This window comes from Pecten maximus, chromosome 16, assembly GCF_902652985.1.
Source record: "Pecten maximus chromosome 16, xPecMax1.1, whole genome shotgun sequence".
In the NCBI taxonomy this organism is placed as follows: Eukaryota; Metazoa; Mollusca; class Bivalvia; order Pectinida; family Pectinidae; genus Pecten; species Pecten maximus.
This window is the reverse complement of record NC_047030.1, coordinates 17687208-17707100: the sequence shown is the minus strand read 5'-3', so window position 1 is coordinate 17707100 and position 19893 is coordinate 17687208. Positions and strand designations below refer to the sequence as shown.

General features: G+C 35.3%; 2 protein-coding genes across 2 annotated transcripts; both read left to right on the top strand.

Moving 5' to 3' along the window:
* Positions 1 to 142: 142 nt before the first annotated feature.
* On the top strand, positions 143 to 10457 carry LOC117344571 (myeloid leukemia factor 1-like). Its single transcript, XM_033907364.1, has 6 exons — positions 143 to 305; positions 1986 to 2229; positions 2605 to 2736; positions 3157 to 3316; positions 5116 to 5355; positions 6107 to 10457. The coding sequence occupies exons 1-5, from the start codon at positions 256 to 258 to the stop codon at positions 5337 to 5339; spliced, it is 810 nt and encodes a 269-aa protein (XP_033763255.1). The 5' UTR covers positions 143 to 255; the 3' UTR covers positions 5340 to 5355; positions 6107 to 10457.
* Positions 10458 to 11243: 786 nt separating this feature from the next.
* On the top strand, positions 11244 to 19238 carry LOC117314617. The gene is made up of 3 exons (XM_033868687.1): positions 11244 to 11868; positions 14905 to 15117; positions 18082 to 19238. Exons 1-3 carry the CDS (start codon positions 11430 to 11432, stop codon positions 18753 to 18755), a joined length of 1326 nt encoding a protein of 441 aa, XP_033724578.1. The 5' UTR covers positions 11244 to 11429; the 3' UTR covers positions 18756 to 19238.
* The last annotated feature ends 655 nt before the right edge of the window (positions 19239 to 19893 follow it).

Below are 19893 nucleotides of genomic sequence, written 5' to 3'. Positions count from 1 at the left end.
TAAAGATTTCATTTAATTTAGCAAATTCTTATGCACACAGTGTATAAGAAAAACAAGAGACCTTTATCATGCATACACGATATATTGGGCCCTTACATGACGTCATAATTCTGATAGAGTTACCTCCCTTCTTTTCAACGGAACCCCGGATGTTCTCCATTGTGTTTACCTGTCAACTGGGAGTTTTCTGGAAATTGCGTCGGTATTAACTGCATATTACAGGTCTCTGTGGAAGTTCGGTATACATTCAGCAAAATGCTTGGTGGTTCCTTATTTAGGTCGATGGAAGAAGATCCATTTTTCGCGTAAGTAGAATCCCTAGACATAATAACAGCTGAACAGGTAGGACGGCTGCTCACCAACACATGTTCAAAATGTTGACATTTTCTTCCCGAAGGGCAAAACCAGGTGTCACGAAAGTGTGATACAGACAGGTCTCGCTGTTATAAAAGATTAGGGTTTCTTGTCCTGTTGTAAACTATATATATCATTTTCACGTCCTCTTGGCAGCTTTTTTTTTTTTAGCATACTTGCTTAAATGCTATAAGATCTTTGTCAGTCATCAGTGTTAAACCGAAAACGGGTAGCCTACAGCAATCAGCATATGCCACAATTGCAACGTATCCGATTATTGATAGATCTCTAAAAGACATATTTTGTGTTGTAGTCGCAGGTTGGACTACGCTTTGTCCTGGAAAAAACCTTTTTGTTATGATGTTATCTTATCATAATTTAGGGAAAGACAATTCAAGTGTAGATTTATGAGGTCAGGTCTAGGGAAACGTATAGTTTTATGAATTGTCCAATGCTCATGCATCATTCCATATAATTACATTATTGTAATTCAGTGGGAAATTGAAGGAGCATATATAAAAATTACCCTACGTATTGGGCCTCAAACTAGCGACCTCTCTCTCTGTAATTAAGTAGATATCCTACCATTTTCTTGTCATTTAACTAAAGGAAAAATCTCACTATAGCCTAAAAAAGCTAGTGTTAAAGGTCAAAGTGCTGTTCTGTACAACAACCAAGGAGCAGTGGTTTTGACCTTTGAGCTATAAAGGCTATAAATTAAGGTGACCAATAGAAATCTATAGCATATACTCCAATTTTACCCAAGGAGAGTAGCGACTATGTATGTGTAGCGGAACTGGACTGGGTTGATCATCAGCAACCAGGTAGCTCAATGCAACTGGTAGAGCATCTGGCTATAGTGTTCGGATGTCCTAGGTTCAAACCCCAGTCTGGCAGCATACATTTTTTCCACACCTACTACATATATACTGTTTACTCTATCCTTCAAAGACCACAACCTAGGTTCTTTGGATTCATGGAAGCCTCTTAATCTCCTAGCATGCACGCACTAGTATTTATATTTCCACTCAATTCAGACTCAATGAACCTATATATATAGCTACCACAGTTAACTCAAGTCATTTTTCAATGAACTATATCAAGTCCGGCGTAGGAATACATTTGTCATAACTGCTTCGCAGTTCATAAAATTTGTCTCAAGACCTATTGAGGTTTATACCCCCATACACCTCAACATAACATTATTCAATCCTTAAGTATACATACTTAAGCTTAAAAGTCAGAAGCACTGAATCTGTAATAGTAAGCTCTTTTCAAGATGCATGGCTACCAAACCTGCATCTCTGTAATGTGTCTGGCAGTGTTTCATTCACTAGTATATAGCTGTTTTGTAGTATTATGATCATGACTTTTTATACAGATATAAATTGCCTTTAATCTACAAACTTTCAACTGGTGATTCATTTAAAACCCTGATAAGAATGGATTTACTATACTAGTATAACCTAGCGCTGCTTTGAATGTAGATCTTAGTTAAGATTCCATCTCTAACCATACATGTGTCAAACTTTATTTCAAAACTAGCCTTTTAGTACTGATTATAATACATGGGTAGATACTGTACAATTACAATATGTCTTGTCTCATGGGATATTTTGTGTACTAAACAGTGGGCACATGGACCATATGAGAAGGATGGATTCCCTCTTTGCTGATCCTTTTGGCATGATGGGTCCTCAATTGCAACCACCAGGCCAGAGACAGCTGGAAGTATCAAGGAATCGGGCTCGACCTGGACATCATAGGGATATGATGGTCCCTCATGGCTTTATGGGTCCTATGGACATGTTTGGAGGTATTGATGGCATGTTCAGTAACATGAGAAAGAATATGCAGATGATGGGACAACAATTTGTAAGTAGAACTTTTTGCGTTTTGCAATGAAAGCCTCAGACTAATCTTTAACTGTTTCTGACCACGAGACTCAAAATTCTGCCAACCTAATCAATAATTGTAGATACATTTTGTTTCTGTAACAAAGTTTTGTTCTTAGACTGTACGTCACAAACATTCAGATTTTACTCTTTGAAATATATCTTTTAAATTGTATTAGAAAACAGGGATTGTAATTGAATGACTATTAGTTTGAGCACAAAATAAAGAAGTTGTAAACTTCATTATTTTGTGGATACAAATATTGCGTATTTTAAAGCTATAAGCCAAATGACCAGACTTATAACAGAATAGAGAGTTACATATATATGTATGAACTGTGGTTGTGTATTACAGAGTAATGTCCAGAACGATCCCAACGCCCACAGTTTCAGCCAAACTTCATTTATGTCCTACTCCAATGTACCAGGGCAGGGTCAGCCTAAAATGTACCAAGCCTCATCATCTACACGTGTTGCACCTGGTGGAGTAAGTCTGTTTTGTATGTTATTCCTGAAAGAAAAAAATTCATAACCTGTAATTTTTTGTGTCAAATAGTCTCAAACAGTTTATTAATTTGTAATTCCCTGTATATTCAGATAAACACAGCTTGCAGGCATTTTTGTTGAAATTATTGCCAGTAATCAATGTTACAGAAAATTTCTACATAATAAAATCCCCACTGATTGAAATATGTAAACCTGAAATTATTATGTTGCTTGTATTTAATCTGAACAGAAAAACTGATTTGCAATAAGCAGGAATTCTTTCATCTTGATCCTTTGTATGCGTGTTATTTAGACTGCAAATCATAAATAATAAATTCACAAAAAATTGTCAGGAGAGTAAATCAGGGCCACCAAGCCTCTTGTTTATTATGATAATGACAGGTATTTTGTATATGTACAGGTGAGGGAAATACAAAGAACTATGAGAGATTCAGAAAGTGGAGTTGAGAAAATGGCTATTGGACACCACATTAATGATAGAGGTCATGTAATTGAGCAGTCACGTAACCACAGAACGGGTCAGCAAGATCGCAACGAGGATCTCATCAACCTGGATGACGGTAGAGTATATATATATATATATATCACATTAGGGTCACACGATGATAATTATTTTGATATCCTTCCGTCAACCACATAGCATACTAATGAGTAATGGTTGAAGTGGGAAGGAAAGGGGAAATTAGCACTCAACTACTAAAAAAACAAGTCACACACGCACACACACAGAGGTTTTTCTGTCATGATTCCAGGCCGCTTCCAGTAGAAATTCTTGGGGAGCTATTGCATTGCTATACCCCTGGCGTTGCCGTCTTGTAGTGTAAGTGAGCAAGGTTTAAGTTTTTTAGCTGTTATATTTTATTGTTGTTTCAATACTAATGAAGATACACCTTAGTTATTTCACAAGAATGTTCCTTGTGACAAGACCTTTCCTTTGGTACTTCATTTGTGGACCAGCTGACCTTGACCATGACCTTTGACCTACTTTAAAAGAAATTAAGCTTGGGCACTCTAATTGAACCATACGAGATGGGGCTTTCGCGTTTGATGTGTGTTCCTTGTGACCTTTCCCTATGTAACCCTAGTAAATACTAGCCACAATCTACCGCTCGGCTAGGGAGGCAGTGATTTAAATGTAATGAATCCTGCGCTCTGTTACACCTAGGTACTACATATGTGGATCTGTTGACGTTGACAGAGACCTATGACCTACTTTCAAAAATCTTTTTCCGAAATTCAACCCATTCAATGAACTATGTTGTCTTCTGACAACTCTTGTTTTATAAAACAATATACTTTGTATAACAACAGATATTTTACCTTTTGGTGACGGACTGTTAAGAATTCAATGAATTACCATCATGTGTCAAATAAGTTTTAGTAGTTAGTTTCACATATGCAAGTTTAAGTTATATATATGATGCTGTCAAAGTAGGATTGTGGTGACCAGACTGAATCATGATGAGGTTTTAAGAAAATGATCAACATTTATAAAATCTTACAAATTGGAAACAAAGTCAGGAAAACCATCATCATGTTGCTTTTGTATCTATATTAGTTTTGGTTTCATGCTAAACACATAATTACTGTTACGTAGCAGAGTGCATGATTAATGAAATTTAAATCACTGCCTCCGCTAGGGATCAGTCCTGGAACCTATGCTTACTAGTCTTACTATCAACTGATCAAGCTCAAGAGGACTCCTCTCAGGCACTATATTGCGGCTAGTATTGACCAGGGTAAAACCCTCCAGGGAAGAACTCGTCTTTGAGTTTCCAGGGGTTACAGCAGTGATTTTGCAAGCAACGCTAAGTATAATTCCTGAGTTCCTGCATGGGCACCAATGTAGAGCGGATGATTAATTAAATTGAAATCACTGTCTCTGCTAGGGATCGAACCTGGGACCTATAGATTACTTTAAAATTCTTACACTCGATGGTGAATCATTCGGACTTAATTTTTCTCTAGCTGAATGGAATATTGCCACTAGTATTCACCAGGGTTACATATATTTATCCTGTATTTTTAGGTGATGTGAAACAGCAACCTTAAGCGGCCATCGCCAAATTTCACTAGAACAAATTCATTCGGAACTCTCGGGGTGAATCAAAATGTTGCTTATTTCAATGATAAATCCCGATGAGTTCAGGATGGAACCAGAAATTTTTTTACCGAAAAGGGCTTATACAACACACTAGACAATCTTCTCATGCTTTGCTTTCCCCTTTGGTTATACTTGCTAATATCCAGCATGCATACAGTAGTGGCATTAGACTGTGAATATGACAAAGATTTTGTGATTGATCTATTGATTTCTGAGTGATACCTTCATACAGGGTTGACTTTGTATAAATTACAGATTCCAAACATGAATTCAATGAGGAATGGCAAGGAAAGATGAGGAAACAAAGATTTGACAGAAACCGTCTTGATTATGCGCGAAGAGGAGAGCGCTCAAATGACCACCGACAGGAAAGATCAGAACGCCATGGAGGTGGACGCCAGCTGGCAATTGAGAGCCCCAGAGATCATGCCCAAAGAGACACAAGGAGACCAGAACACCGATATCGGGACAGAGAATAAACCACATGTGTGATTGGTAAATATGTTATAATAGTTAATTAACTGTAAAGTTTACGTACCTACTCAACAGGAAGTCAAAGGTAATATCTAAGTTTGAGTGATGTCACTGCCGAATTAGTTGCTGATGTGAATTCTACAATGTTGAGTGCCAGATCTGGTCCAAATCATATATTAAAACTTGTACATGTCAACTCATATTGTTTACAAAATTAGGCATTGGGAAATTTCAAAGTGAAATTTTAAGTTTCTATAATATGCTGACTTTTATGGATAACAAAACATTAAAGCATGAAGTGAAGTTTTTTTCTTTGATAAATGCTTCCTTTATCTTGATATGTCACTTCAAGTTTTGTTTGGAGGTCTTGGGAAGAGGGTTTACATAAATATAGATATTTTCTATCTATGACAATAAAATTTGACCTATCCTGATAGTGATTGTTACAAGCAGGGTCCCTGTGTTATTTAACTTCTGTACAGCTATGGTTAAACTGGCTGAAAGCATATTGTTGCATGATTGCAGTTTATTTCAAAGACATTTTAGATTATTGGAATCTAGTTTGGTAAAATGCATATAACACTTTGCTCTTTTGTTGGTGTTGACATAAAATTGACTCAAACTGACTAGAACATTATGAATTATTGGAATCTATATTCTTATTTGACAATTTAAACTTATTTTTGTTTTTTTTTGTTTTTGTTTTTGTTGTTGTTGTTGTTGTTGTTGACATTAAGATATATATTATTGTTTGTTTATTTCTGTTTTACAGATGATAGCAAGAAGAATGTAGAATGAGAGCTGATCCCACCAAGGGAAACTTGTGATACAGACTGCAGGGAATGCAGGACTATCCTGTTTTTCTCACCTTAATAAAACATTGCATGAATGACATTTTTCTGGCTAGTAATATATGTTAAAAGTATACAACGGTCTTGACAAGGATAGTTTCTATCCAGTTCATAAACACTAGTACAAATTTTCTAAAAACTATAAACTTAAAAAAAAATATTCTTGTACTATAGTACGTTGTTTTGATAATCAGTTTTACTGGTGACGGCAGTTGTTTCCATTTTCCTAATTCTTGATTGCACAACACTAATTGGTGATTACTAATTGATGATTGATTGTAAGAAGTTTTATAGGGTAACTTTTGTTGTATATTTCTCTTGTTGAAAATGTGTAGTACAGTTTGAAATTTATTGCTGTGTAGCAGGAAACTGTTATCTAAGTTTTGTCCTGTTTCACCTATTGAACAACAAAATTTAACAACATGGCGATGGATTTTTTTACTTGCTACTGTAAACATCATACATTTGCAAAAAACGTATTTTTTACAAGAGACAAAAAAAAATTCTGGGCCTAGAGTTTCTTGAGAGTTCCCTAGTTTACTGTCAATGCACTTACTATAATAAAGCCTCGAATCATATCCCTATTCAGTTATCTAATGTCGACAATAAAAATCCATGTCAAACAATATGTAAACGGAGAATGAATTTTAACTAAATGCACTTGCCATTCCTAATATGATGCATAGTTTGTGAAGTTTCTAAAAAAAAAAAAATCCTTCTCGATTGGTTAATTAGCTGTTCAATTTTTAAACAAAAAATAGCTGTTTTTTTTATTTCAAACAATTGTTGTAACAATGGATTGGTGGTGTCCATCTGTTTGCCTTAGAAATTAAAATTTTGCTTGTGAACATATTAATACTAGTTCCTTCCAAATTTTTGTCAATCTTGGTTGGATATAACATATTTAACTATATCTTTCAAATAAAGTCTTGCTTGTTTGAGTATTTCATTTCTTGATTACTTTTATGAAACCACTGGTGAATGACCGTTATGTCTCGGCTCTCTTCAACCAAAACTAGATACATATTGAAAATACACAAAGGGAGGTAATTTCAAATTTGGTAGTGTCCTTTGTTGTCATTGTTTACTTCCCTTTGTTGTTATTTAATATAATAAATAGAACATTTCAGTGGGATGCAAAATGTACTTGGTGTTATGCAATCACAAATCTGATTTTTTAAGTTAGTGGAGATTAGTAAATTATTATGTAGATGTGTTTGTGGTGTCAGCACTATAACATATTTATGTATCAAGTGTATGTTGTATTTTACTTTTCATACGTTATATTATTTAAATTTGTTTTGTTGAATGTAGAGTGTGATACATTGTACTTGATAATTATCCAACAGATCATTTCTATAAATATGATGATGATGATGAGGAGGAGGAGAGGATGATAATCGATGAGGAGGAGGAGGGATGATGATAATGATGATGATGATGTCATCGTTGTCTACAGAACATGATTTAATATTTACCAGAGTGATAAATCTATGATGATGATGATGATGTCATCGTTGTCTACAGAACGTATTTTAGTATTTACCAGAATGATAAATCTATGATGATGATGATGATGATGATAATAATGTCGTTGTCTACAGAATGTATTTTAGTATTTACCAGAGTGATAAATCTATCCAATTGCTGTTAGATTTAAGTACATGTCCACGTACCTGAAAATCCTGTGTGACACTGCGACTCTAAATTCACTCCAACATTTGTAAATATTAAGTGCAGTACTGTCAATATGCTTAGGTGGTCAGTAAATCTAATTCGTCATAGATCCACAAACTCATTGTAATATTTAGTTATGTTTGATTTAAGATTTCGTCTATTTCCATTTAAAGCTATTTTTAACCAGTGTAAGATCTGAAAACTTATGGAAATTAATAGTGAAATGACTAAACATTATATATAAATATACGTACACATTGTATTAATGTTTTCAAGCTTAATTTATGGCTTTCTGGCCACGGTTTATTATATTCAAGCAACTTTTGTTGCTAACTTTTGAGTGCCATTTTCACATACAGCTCTTTAGACGCTGATTATCATTAACTACAATATTACCTCACAATGTGTTGGGTCTGATAGAAAAGCTGTACTGACTAACGCATTATCTCCAGTTTTGACTCAACAATTTCATCTTTATATAAATTGAAAATTTAGCAAATTGAATTTTAGCAGTCATAAAGTGTTAGTGAATATCATTTTCTTCGGGTTTAGTATGTAAATAAATATGAATTGTATTTAACGTTAACAACAAACCAATATTAGATGTAAATTCATAATTCCATAGCCTTGTCCTTGAGGCAGGCATTGGGACATACATTTCAATGTTCAGTGTTGTAAACAAAAATGGGGGAATATTCTAATAGAACTACTGTCCAGGTAGGTTTATTTTTTTTCCATATGTGAGTTGCTGGTTAACTTAATGTTCAAGGTAAGTTTAAATAAATCCGGTTAGACAGATATTGTGTAGATTGACCCATTCTGTTAGCTTGTGAGTTATTGTATTTGTTGTAGATGTAATTCAGTCAATGTTTTCTTGATCTCTTGTCAGACATTTATAACCATGGTATCGGTTACTAGATAGCATGTATTCCTTACCATTGATTGGTTACAGGAAGGTTGCCATAGGATTCGTTAGTCAGTATATCTTGTTCTTTTTAGTCTCGGATATCATTACTACATGCTGTGTGGCAGGATGTTGATAATTCTTACTTTAAATGTGTACGATGATGTTCATAGCAAAATCATCAAAAAATTCCTACATTAGAAATTTTGAATTGGCATTTCACTTGAGTCTGATTAATTGTAGCAAAACACAGGATGGTATATCTTTATATGTAACTTACAGTATGAACTTATATTTTCTGTGCTCTAAGCTATTAGCCCATACCTTGTAGTAAGTCCACCTAAGTATGTTGCAGTTGATGTTGAAGTGGCAAAAAAAAAAAATTTAGTTCCAAATCATGACTTCATTGAAGTATTATTACATTTACATAGTAAAACCGTATCAGGTTTATTTGCATGTGACTAGTGGTTGGAGAACACACTTATGAAGACACACTCCTATTTGTTCAGGTACACCAAAAATATTCTTCATATGTTCAGCTTGCCTGTTCAGAGAACAGACAAAATAGGATAATTATACTCTGATGTGAGCGTACAACAAACAAACTGGTGTCAATCATGTGAAGACTTGCCATTATTATACAATGTATACTACTAATATAAAGGGAGAACGTCTTACACAGATGTTCATTTGGGGTCTAACTTCAATGTAAAGTAAAGCAAATCTCATTGTTGTTTATAATCTGAACAATTAAATTTATTGGGGAGAATTTTTTTGTAATTACAATAAAGTTAGAATACCATGATATCATATTCTTAATATACAAATTAATATAAAACCAATTTTAAATATTGCATAGAATCATTTTAGAACAAGATATCACCGTGGTATATCCCGGTGTTTATAATCAATCGGGTACATTAGATCACACAGTGTATTATTTTTGTGATTTTGTATTGATTTTGCAAATGATATACATTCCGTAGATACTTCTGTATTGTAAGTTGCAAATATTTGCAATGAAAGCTGTGAAAGATCAGATAATTCAATCTCTAAAAGTAGTCACGGGTCCTCAGTCGTGTAACAGTGTGGTTTTAAAATCTTGGTAGTCATATATCTCAAATGTTTTGACAAATCATGAAGATATATTTTATCTTCACTATGTCTTGTATATCTAGATTATCATATGTATAAATACTATTGAATTGTGGAATTTAAATTTAATTTTATATTAATATGAAAGTACAGAAATTGGAAAATTCCAAATTTCTTTTGAGGTCACTAAATATATTTAATACAGAAATTGGAAAATTCAAAATTTCTTTTGGGGTCACTAAATATATTTAATGCTCTTAACTTGGCAGGTTTAAGTCATGCAGAAACAAAATACACTGTCAAATTGTTGTAATTTTCAACAAATGAATGTTGTGACTGAAGTAATTCTGTTTATGACAAATATATGTAGAAATCTGATCAATAATATCATTTACCCAAAACTGAAAACATAAGACATATGAGTCATGGTATTATAGCTGTTTGACTATAGTGTATTAATATTTGGTACTATTGATGAAGGAATGTTGTTTAGTTTGGACATAAAGGTTGAGTTTTTCTTACACTACCCTGATATGATAACTAGATGTGATATTGTATATAGTGGTTTGTATCAATAAACACTCCTTTGTATTCCATACTTGGTTTTGTTGTTTGTATGTTGTACACCAGGCTCAAGTTTCATCAGTGTTCCTTCAATTTAGGAAATTCATTAATTTAACTCGGGGGCGGGGAAGCATTACAAAATTTCAGGAAAGTTTCCGTAAGTTTTTTGCCTTTATTCCAATGATGTTTAAGTTAAGGAAATGTTGATGAAACTGGGGCCAGGTTTGACCTTGAAACATATGAACGTCCTACGTCAGTTTTATAGCATCACAAGATGCCTTAATCAAGTCATGAGGAATCAAGTCTGACCTGTCCTGTATAATGACGAGATGTACTTCAACCATACAGAAAACTCACTGATGTTGACGTGTCTTCAGTCATAGACCTTAAGGAAGGTGATAGAACTGCATGTAAAGAACTTGTCCAGCGAGATGGGACTATAATTCCTGTACTGGAAAACAACTTTAAATAATTCTTCCTGTACTTTGCCAAATGATTTAGAAGATACATCAATAGTAGTGTTTACATGTAGATCTAGACAGTACATTTTCTATAAATTAAAAACAAAATAAAAACACGGAAAAGAAATAGTCTACACAAGATAGATAAAATTTTAGCATTAAAACAATATTTTCCATAAAAATAGATTAAAAACAATTTATTTCTGTCCTTGGCGAGTGTCGAATCCCTGTGAAGGACAACGTGGTTGGCCATGGATTACATCATCAGTTTTGAGCAATTTTGTTCGTTTCGGACTGGGAGCGTCCAGCAGATTATTGTAGGCCTATGCCATGGACGTACATTCTCATGAAAGCTTGGCACTACAGACAATGAATTTTTATTCAATAAAGAATGTTCACATCAGAGACGTGTTTATCTGATATACACGTCTCTGTTCATATCAAGTGAATATTTTACTATGTACTGTGCAGACTGCTGAGCATGATGTGGTTGGATCATATTTTAAGTCCCTGGCGCGTTTTAGTTAGCCCGTCAAGGAAAACATGGACGCCTCGAAGCACGATTTACCGTCGAAAGAGGGAGATCTTGATGAGGAGCAGCACTCACAGTCACCCAGAAAGAAGCCAAGACAAAAATTAACGCAAAATGACAGTGTGTTTCACGATTTCCCAGTAACAATGATCAAAGGACTAGCTGACTGTTTAAACCATTGGATTCTTGATAAAAGCAGTTTCAGTTTCAAAACTTTGACTGCGCTAAAATTTTTGAATTGCAATGCCGCTGATACTCGTCAAGGCAATACATTCTCGCAAGTATTTTGTAGTGTCAAGCCTTACCGCCAGCTGCATCCATTAGGGGATTTATTCACGAAAGGTCTCCTAATGTTGACGGATTTCATGACAAGCAGACAGGTGCCCCAGAATATTGAAGAGAAACGTGTTCTCGGCAAGCTGTTGAATTTCCTGATAAAAAATACAGAAGGTAAAGCCAGAGACGTATGTGCCCCTATATTACATATATGTCTCGGGTAAAGCTAACATTCCTCTTACAAATCATTAATATTAGAATGATATTCGTTTTAGATTATTTGTTAACATTGTATCAGCATACTTGCCAACTTTCCCGATTTAGTCGGGAATTTCCCGATTCCAGACACCCTGCCCCGTCTCCCGATCGTATAGATAAAACATAGTGTATTCTCCCGATTTTGGAGAATATGTCTTGATAACCCCGTATGGAGCCCCTATTCATCTTGTTAGATTCACTTAGGCCTATGACAGGTAACGCTTGCTGGCTGGTGAAAGGCATATGTGTGGGGCATTGGTCAGTTAACTGACCTCAGAGACCTGCTCACAGACCGTAACGAAATTCTGACACTTCACTGGCTGCAAGGGGTGACAATACCCCGATAAATAAACAATTAATTAAAACCAATTAAGCTGAGGACGCGTGGTGAAGGTTTTGTAGCAGGTCAGTCATGGTTGATTAAACGCTTGTAAATGGCTTCGTATACTGCCTTTGATGTCAAGCGCATAAACGACCTCTACTTGACAGTATATCTCGGACAGAAAAAGTGAAAACAACACTGGCAATGTTATCAACGGAGTATCAAATTTGACAGATTACTTATTAAAATGTTAACTACATTTAAACATTGGCTGATCTTTAGATAATTAGCACAAGGAAATAAATTCACAATAACGACCATATAGGCCGAAGGCCTGGTTGCCGGTAGGTAACGTCGTTTCAATCACTGTAGCATCAGCATACTTCGTGTCAATTAGCAGAGACTTATTTTGGCAGAAACTTTCCCAATTCACATTTTGAAAGACAGAAACATGTCCACAAATACTCACTTTCTTAAACTAAATACTGTCATGTTAAAACTTTGAATTTAAGTATCAGTCCCCACCTACAAAGTACTGAGTTGTAAGCCTATATAGTGATTACAACGGCTGGTACAGCCCTTTTTATTTTATTTTTTTGTATTATTGTCTTTGTTGTAATCCAAAGGAAACATTTGAAATTTCATTCAGATATTATATTGTACTCTAGATATTTATCGTGACAGTTTAGGTATTTTCTTTTGAAGTTTACTGCTGGAGAGAAAGCTTGATAGAAAGCGATATCATTGTGATAATTTGCATTTAATTGACTGACATCTATCTTACAACATAATTTTCATAACATATCTAAGTAAATACTTTTATTTAGAGTGAACAGTGAGTTAAATCATTTCCAGAAATAATTAAAAATGATGTAATTTTGCAGTTTTTTTTTTTTCTTGTAACTTGTTGCTTAAAGAATTATCTTTCCAAACTTGAATAAAAAAGATCATTGGCCAAGCTTGAAATAAGTTTTTTCCCACCTTTTTTTCAGTGAGGGAAGGAAGCTTAAGTGTTCATGCAAGGAATTTATTTTCCAATAGCAAATTATCTCCCCTTAGTTTTTGTTTGCTAAATGTGTCGCGCGTGAAATGTGTTTTCCGGTCAAAAAAATGTCGCCCACGCACTTTCTCCCCCATGAGAATTTTAAAAAGTTGGCAAGTATGTATCAGAGACATATATATCACGTCTCTGATTGTATAACATAGTAACACAATTGATAAAGGAAGACAAAAACTTAACAAAGACAAAGATTCGTGCCCTGACTGGGCCTCAAACTCACGATTTACGGCACACATTTGCCTAGCCAGAAATACCAGCAGCTTATACCGCTGCGCCACTTCAGCGTTCTTAAAAAAGAATGTTTCAATGGTGCAGTGATAGTCGGCCCGATATCCTGACATGATCATAGTGGAAGTCTATGGTGGCATGGATCTGCCATCACATAACGAGATAATTTTGTCAACATAGCGAAATAAATATACCATATAGCGAGATAATAAAACGATATAGCGAGATAAAACAACAGACATAGCAAGATAATTTAATGCGTTTATGAAGTCGCTATCTCGACATCTTGCAGAATTAGATGACACCGATTTTTTCTTGTCAACGTCGCGTGACCTGCATTCGGAAGTTCAGCGCGCCACGAGATGAGATGAATGAATAAAGCTGGGGTTTGTATATAAGTTACACATTAAAATGAATACAAAGTACCATCGATAATCATAACATTTGCCATAGGTATCTAACATGCTTAGTTTACCTAGTGTTTGTTGTAGGTGTTGAGCCGTTCAGCTTCCCTGTCCAAGCCTCGTGTGCACTGGTGCGCTGAACTTCCGATTGGTGGTCACGTGACGTTGACAAGAAAAAAAAATCCATGTCAGTAGTAGCATCTAATGCGGCGAGATGTCGAGATAGCGACTTCGTAAACATAAGATTCTGTAACATCCCAACCTCGGCTAACGCCTCGGTTGGGATTATGTTACAGAATCTTAGCCCTCGACTGAGATAACCCGATCTCGATCACTTACAAGTAATAGATTTTATTAATCTCGTTATGTCGGTTGTTTTATCTCGCTATGTCATTTTATTATCTCGCTATGTTGACAAAATTATCTCGTTATGTGATGGCAGATCCATGCCACTATAGAAGTCTTCCATTAGATGATATGAATACCTTGATCGCGATGTAATTACATACATGGATGCGAATTGTACACATATTACAAATATCAAGTACAACAATGTCACGTCTCTGATTGTATATAGATATCTAACATTGAGATATCTAACATTAATATGCAATTATAAATAACATTTAACAGTATAACAGTATGTTTTATCAAATGATTACAAGCACAGGCACTTGACAAGCGAAAGCGCCTGTTACAAACCACACTGCCACCTGTTGCATAAAGCAAACACTTTCATTGGGATGACTGTCTTCCTATATCGCTATGTTTATTGTTTACAATTAAAATATGACCCTAAAAAATCGGAAGATGACCATGATTATCACAATGAATAAAATAAAACTTGCCGAATTTGATCGAATTTGAAATGATATGTTCATGATGTGAAAATTTAATCTTGTTTTAAGAAAAATCTAATATTTGTTCTTGTTTTTCAGCTAAACAATCCTCATTGAAGAATCTAGAAAAGTACAATGAGTCTGAACTTGCCATAGTTTTGGCAAATCATCTATTTGGGAAACTTTCCACATCAGACACATTTGTGATCAACCAGCAGAGTAAACACAGAAGCAAAGATGGAGGACAGGCGACATGCCCCTGTGATGTAACCACATGTGAGCTGACTGGAACATTCGGTGATACCAGTGTTGGTGGGTATAAACTATCCTTTGTATCTGTCCATGAATGCAGCATGAATCGTATCATAACATCAAAATGTTGATAATATTGATTGGTTAGTAAAGCCGCACAATACTTGGAAAATTTCACAAAAAAAAACAACAAAAAAATGTGTCTGTTAAAGAAATTAAAATTCTTATATTCTTATATCTAAAGTATTGTATATTAATATGCATGCTACAGTGCAGCTTCATAAAAAATTATTAAGTAAGAGATGATATTTTACATGTACTTTATTTTCAAATTAAAATCTTGTACATTCAGTTGTAAAGTTACTTGCCGAAAAACACCATGTAGAAAAAAATAATAAAACATTGTTTACAAATATCTGTAAAAATCCACAGTTGGCAGACAAAGTGAATGATAATTTATAACTATCTAATACAGGTACCCAGGTAATAGAAATTACCTGTGATGTTGTCTTTTGTGACCTGTTGCAGTTTTTTGTTGCTAAATAAAAAACTTTTGTTTGTGTCTGAATTAATTCACTCTGATGTGAAGTAACATTTTTAGCCCACCATCATCAGATGGTGGGCTGTTCAAATCGCCCTGCGTCCGTGGTCCGTGGTCCGTCGTCCGTCCGTCCGTCCCTCCGTCCGTCCGTCCGTCCCTCCGTCCGTCCGTCCGTCCGTAAACAATTCTTGTTATCGCTAATCCTCAGAAATTACTGAAGGGATCTTTCCCAAATTTCATATGTGGGTTTCCCTTGGTGCCTAGTTATGCATATTGCATTTTGAGACCAATCGGAAAACAACATGGCCGACAGGCAGCCATCTTGGATTTTGACAATTGAAGTTTGTTATTGCTATTTCTGAGAAAGTACTGAAGGGATCTTTCTCAAATTTCATATGTAGGCTTCCCTTGGTGCTTAGTTATGCATATTGCATTTTGAGACCAATCGGAAAACAACATGGCCGACAGGCAGCCATCTTGGATTTTGATAATTGAAGTTTGTTATCGCTATTTCTGAGAAAGTACTGAAGGGATCTTTCTCAAATTTCATATGTAGGCTTCCCTTGGTGCCTAGTTATGCATATTGCATTTTGAGACCAATCGGAAAACAACATGGCCGACAGGCAGCCATCTTGGATTTTGATAATTGAAGTTTGTTATCGCTATTTCTGAGAAAGTACTGAAGGGATCTTTCTCAAATTTCATATGTAGGCTCCCCTTGGTGCCTAGTTATGCATATTGCATTTTGAGACCAATCGGAAAACAACATGGCCGACAGGCAGCCATCTTGGATTTTGATAATTGAAGTTTGTTATCGCTATTTCTGAGAAAGTACTGAAGGGATCTTTCTCAAATTTCATATGTAGGTTCCCCTTGGTGCCTAGTTATGCATATAGCATTTTGAGACCAATCGGAAAACAACATGGCCGACAGGCAGCCATCTTGGATTTTGACAATTGAAGTTTGTTATCGCTATTTCTGAGAAAGTACAGAAGGGATCTTTCTCAAATTTCATATGTAGATTCCCCTTGGTGCCTAGTTATGCATATTGCATTTTGAGACCAATCGGAAAACAACATGGCCGACAGGCAGCCATCTTGGATTTTGACAATTGAAGTTTGTTATCGCTATTTCTGAGAAAGTACTGAAGGGATCTTTCGCAAATTTCGTATGTAGATTCCCCTTGGTGCCTAGTTATGCATATTGCATTTTGAGACCAATCGGAAAACAACATGGCCGACAGGCAGCCATCTTGGATTTTGACAATTGAAGATTGTTATCACTATTTCTCAGAAACTTATGAAGGGATCTTTCTGAAATTTCATCTAAAGGTTCCTCTTGGTGCCTAGTTATGCATATTGCGTTTTGAGACCAATTGGAAAACAACATGGCCAACAGGCAGCCATCTTGGATTTTGACAATTGAAGTTTGTTATCGCTATTTCTCAGATACTTATGAAGGGATCTTTCTGAAATTTCATATGTAGGTTTCCCTCGGTGCCTAGTTATGCATATTGCATTTTGAGACTAATCTGAAAACAACATGGCCGACAGGCAGCCATCTTGGATTTTGACAATTGAAGTTTGTTATCGCTATTTCTCAGAAAGTACTGAAGGGATCTTTCTGAAATTTCATATGTAGGTTCCCCTCTGTGCCTAGTTATGCATGTTGCATTTTGAGACTATTCGGAAAACAACATGGGCGACAGGCAGTCATCTTGGATTTTGACAATTGAAGTTTGTTATCGCTATTTCTCAGAAAGTACTGAAGGGATCTTTCTGAAATTTCATATGTAGGTTTCCCTCAGTGCGTAGTTATGCATATTGCATTTTGAGACCAATCGAAAAACAACATGGCCGACAGGCAGCCATCTTTGATTTTGACAATTGAAGATTGTTATCGCTATTTATCAGAAATTGCTGAAAGGATCTTTCTGAATTTCATTTGTAGGTTGCCCTCTGTGTCTAGTTATACATATTGGATTTTGAGACCAGTCAGAAAACAACCTGGCTGACAGGCAGCCATCTTGTATTTTGAAAATTGAAGTTTGTTATCGCTATTGTACAGAAGGTACTGAAGGGATTTTTCTCAAATTTCATATGTAGGTTCCCCTTGGTCCCTGGTATTGCATTTTGGGACCAATCGGAAAACAACATGGCCGACAGACAGCCATTATCGCTAAATCTTAAATTTTATATATAGGTTCCCCTTGTTTGAAAAGTACTAGATCTAGAGGGCTGTTTCTGAAATTACACAGATTAGTAAGACTTAGAAGAAGGGAAAAGTAGAGAAAAGATCAATCTGACATGGAACCTATAAAGATCATTCAATGGTGGGCGCCAAGATCCCTCTGGGATCTCTTGTTTTCAGTGCATTTCAAAAAATTGCCATGCTCAAAGTATAGAAATGTGCAACAAATATATTTATGAAGAAGATTTTAATTCTTGGATTAAAAACATGTTCATATATATGTTTGGTTTTAGGAAACTGCAAAGTTTGGCATGGAAACCTGGGTATTATCATCAACAATGACACTATGTTGGAGTCTGTAACCATTGGAGATCAGGTCAATAACCCAAACGATAAAGACGACACATCTACTGATGATGAGGACAGCTCCGATGACTGTTCGGAACAGGATCCCCGAGTAAAATTAAAGGAATGTTTGTCTAGGAATAATAAATTACTTGCTGAATCTATTGTGTTCTCTTTCCTCCAGAAACAGAAACACCCTAAAAAAGAGCACTTTCTCTGTCCTTGTATTGGAGTAAAGGCCCGAGAAATGATCGTTTTCTGTTACGACTCACAGCATGATGTTCTACTTGAGAGCTCGGCCATTCCATTGCTGTCTGAAAACCTTACAACTTTAGGAAAGATAAATACTTTAGCCATTGTTGTAGCATGGCTAGTTGTGAACTATAAGTACTTGTGTAATGGATTGACAGATGATATGAAAATTGCAAAATCAATGTTCTTTTCACAAGCAGAGTCAAAATTGAATATTTATAATGATATGTTGAAACTTGGCGAGGTTGGAAATGCCTATTTCATTGAGGACGATGCTATGAAATTCCTGTCACCTAACTCATCCTTAGCTCTGAGACAATTAAATGAAAGGGTATTGAAATTGCGTTATAGTACAAAAGCTGAATATTGATTTGGAAAAGATAATGAAGGATGCTTTTACATTGGATGAACTGAAAGATTTTTAAGTGCTAGCATTCACTGCAAGTGGAGTTTGGATAGTCAGATTGTTATAGATACATTTATATGAGAGAATCTTTGGATCAAATGAGTGAAAGGCTAGAACCCATAATAGAAACATGTATGAGAGGTGCTATGTTTTTGGATTAAATGAAGGAAAGTTCTAGTATTAAAATGACACCTTAGAAATATGACTGGTGCTATTTTATTTATTAAATGTTAAACAAATACTTGACACAAGTTCTCATGATACATCTAAGTAATACCACATTTGTTGATTTTGTGTATAAGATTACAACCTTTATGAGTGAATTTGGAAAGTAATTCTGTGTGTGATCTGTGTTATCGCCCTAGTATCTGGCCAGTGTACTCTTGAGATATTCACTGCCTGCTATTAAAGTCTGATAATTGAAAAATAAAATTCTAGATTACATTCTCATTTTGTTATAGTTCAGATCACTCAAAAATTTTAACTTACATTTTTGAGGCAATCTGATCTTTTTCAAGACAGGATAACATCAGTTATACAAGGACGAGAACAATATTGAGGAAAGTCTACATATGGGTCGTTTAGCTCGGCTGTAACTAGAATGTCACAAGGACTGCTGACCAATGACACCTCCAGTGTCTTTAATTTCAAAACTGCCTCAAAGACTTGTTGATAAAGGGGAAAAAATAACAAATCTTATTATCTTAGCTTAGAAGGGGAAGTCGACTTATGATTTGGTGCATGCATGACCATTGTCTATTGCTACTTTCAAGGTGACGTGAGCCAAATGTGCCAATAACTGTTAAGAACTTGTCAATAACCAAGAGGCCCATCCATGTACTAGGATGATAGTATTTATCCAGTAGCATACTTAAATGAATGAATATAGTGTATTTGAAATCTCAAATCATTTGTTCCTGAATATTAAAAGCTCACTGATATGCTTATGCCATGTAATAACTGAACTTAGAGGGTATTGTTTTGGGTTCTTCATCCATTACCTGGATCAACTTTTAAAATCACACAAAAATCTTTCTGCAAAATCTGTATTTCATCAAGTGCAGACAATGAGTGATATCAGGCCAATTGGGCCTCTTATTAA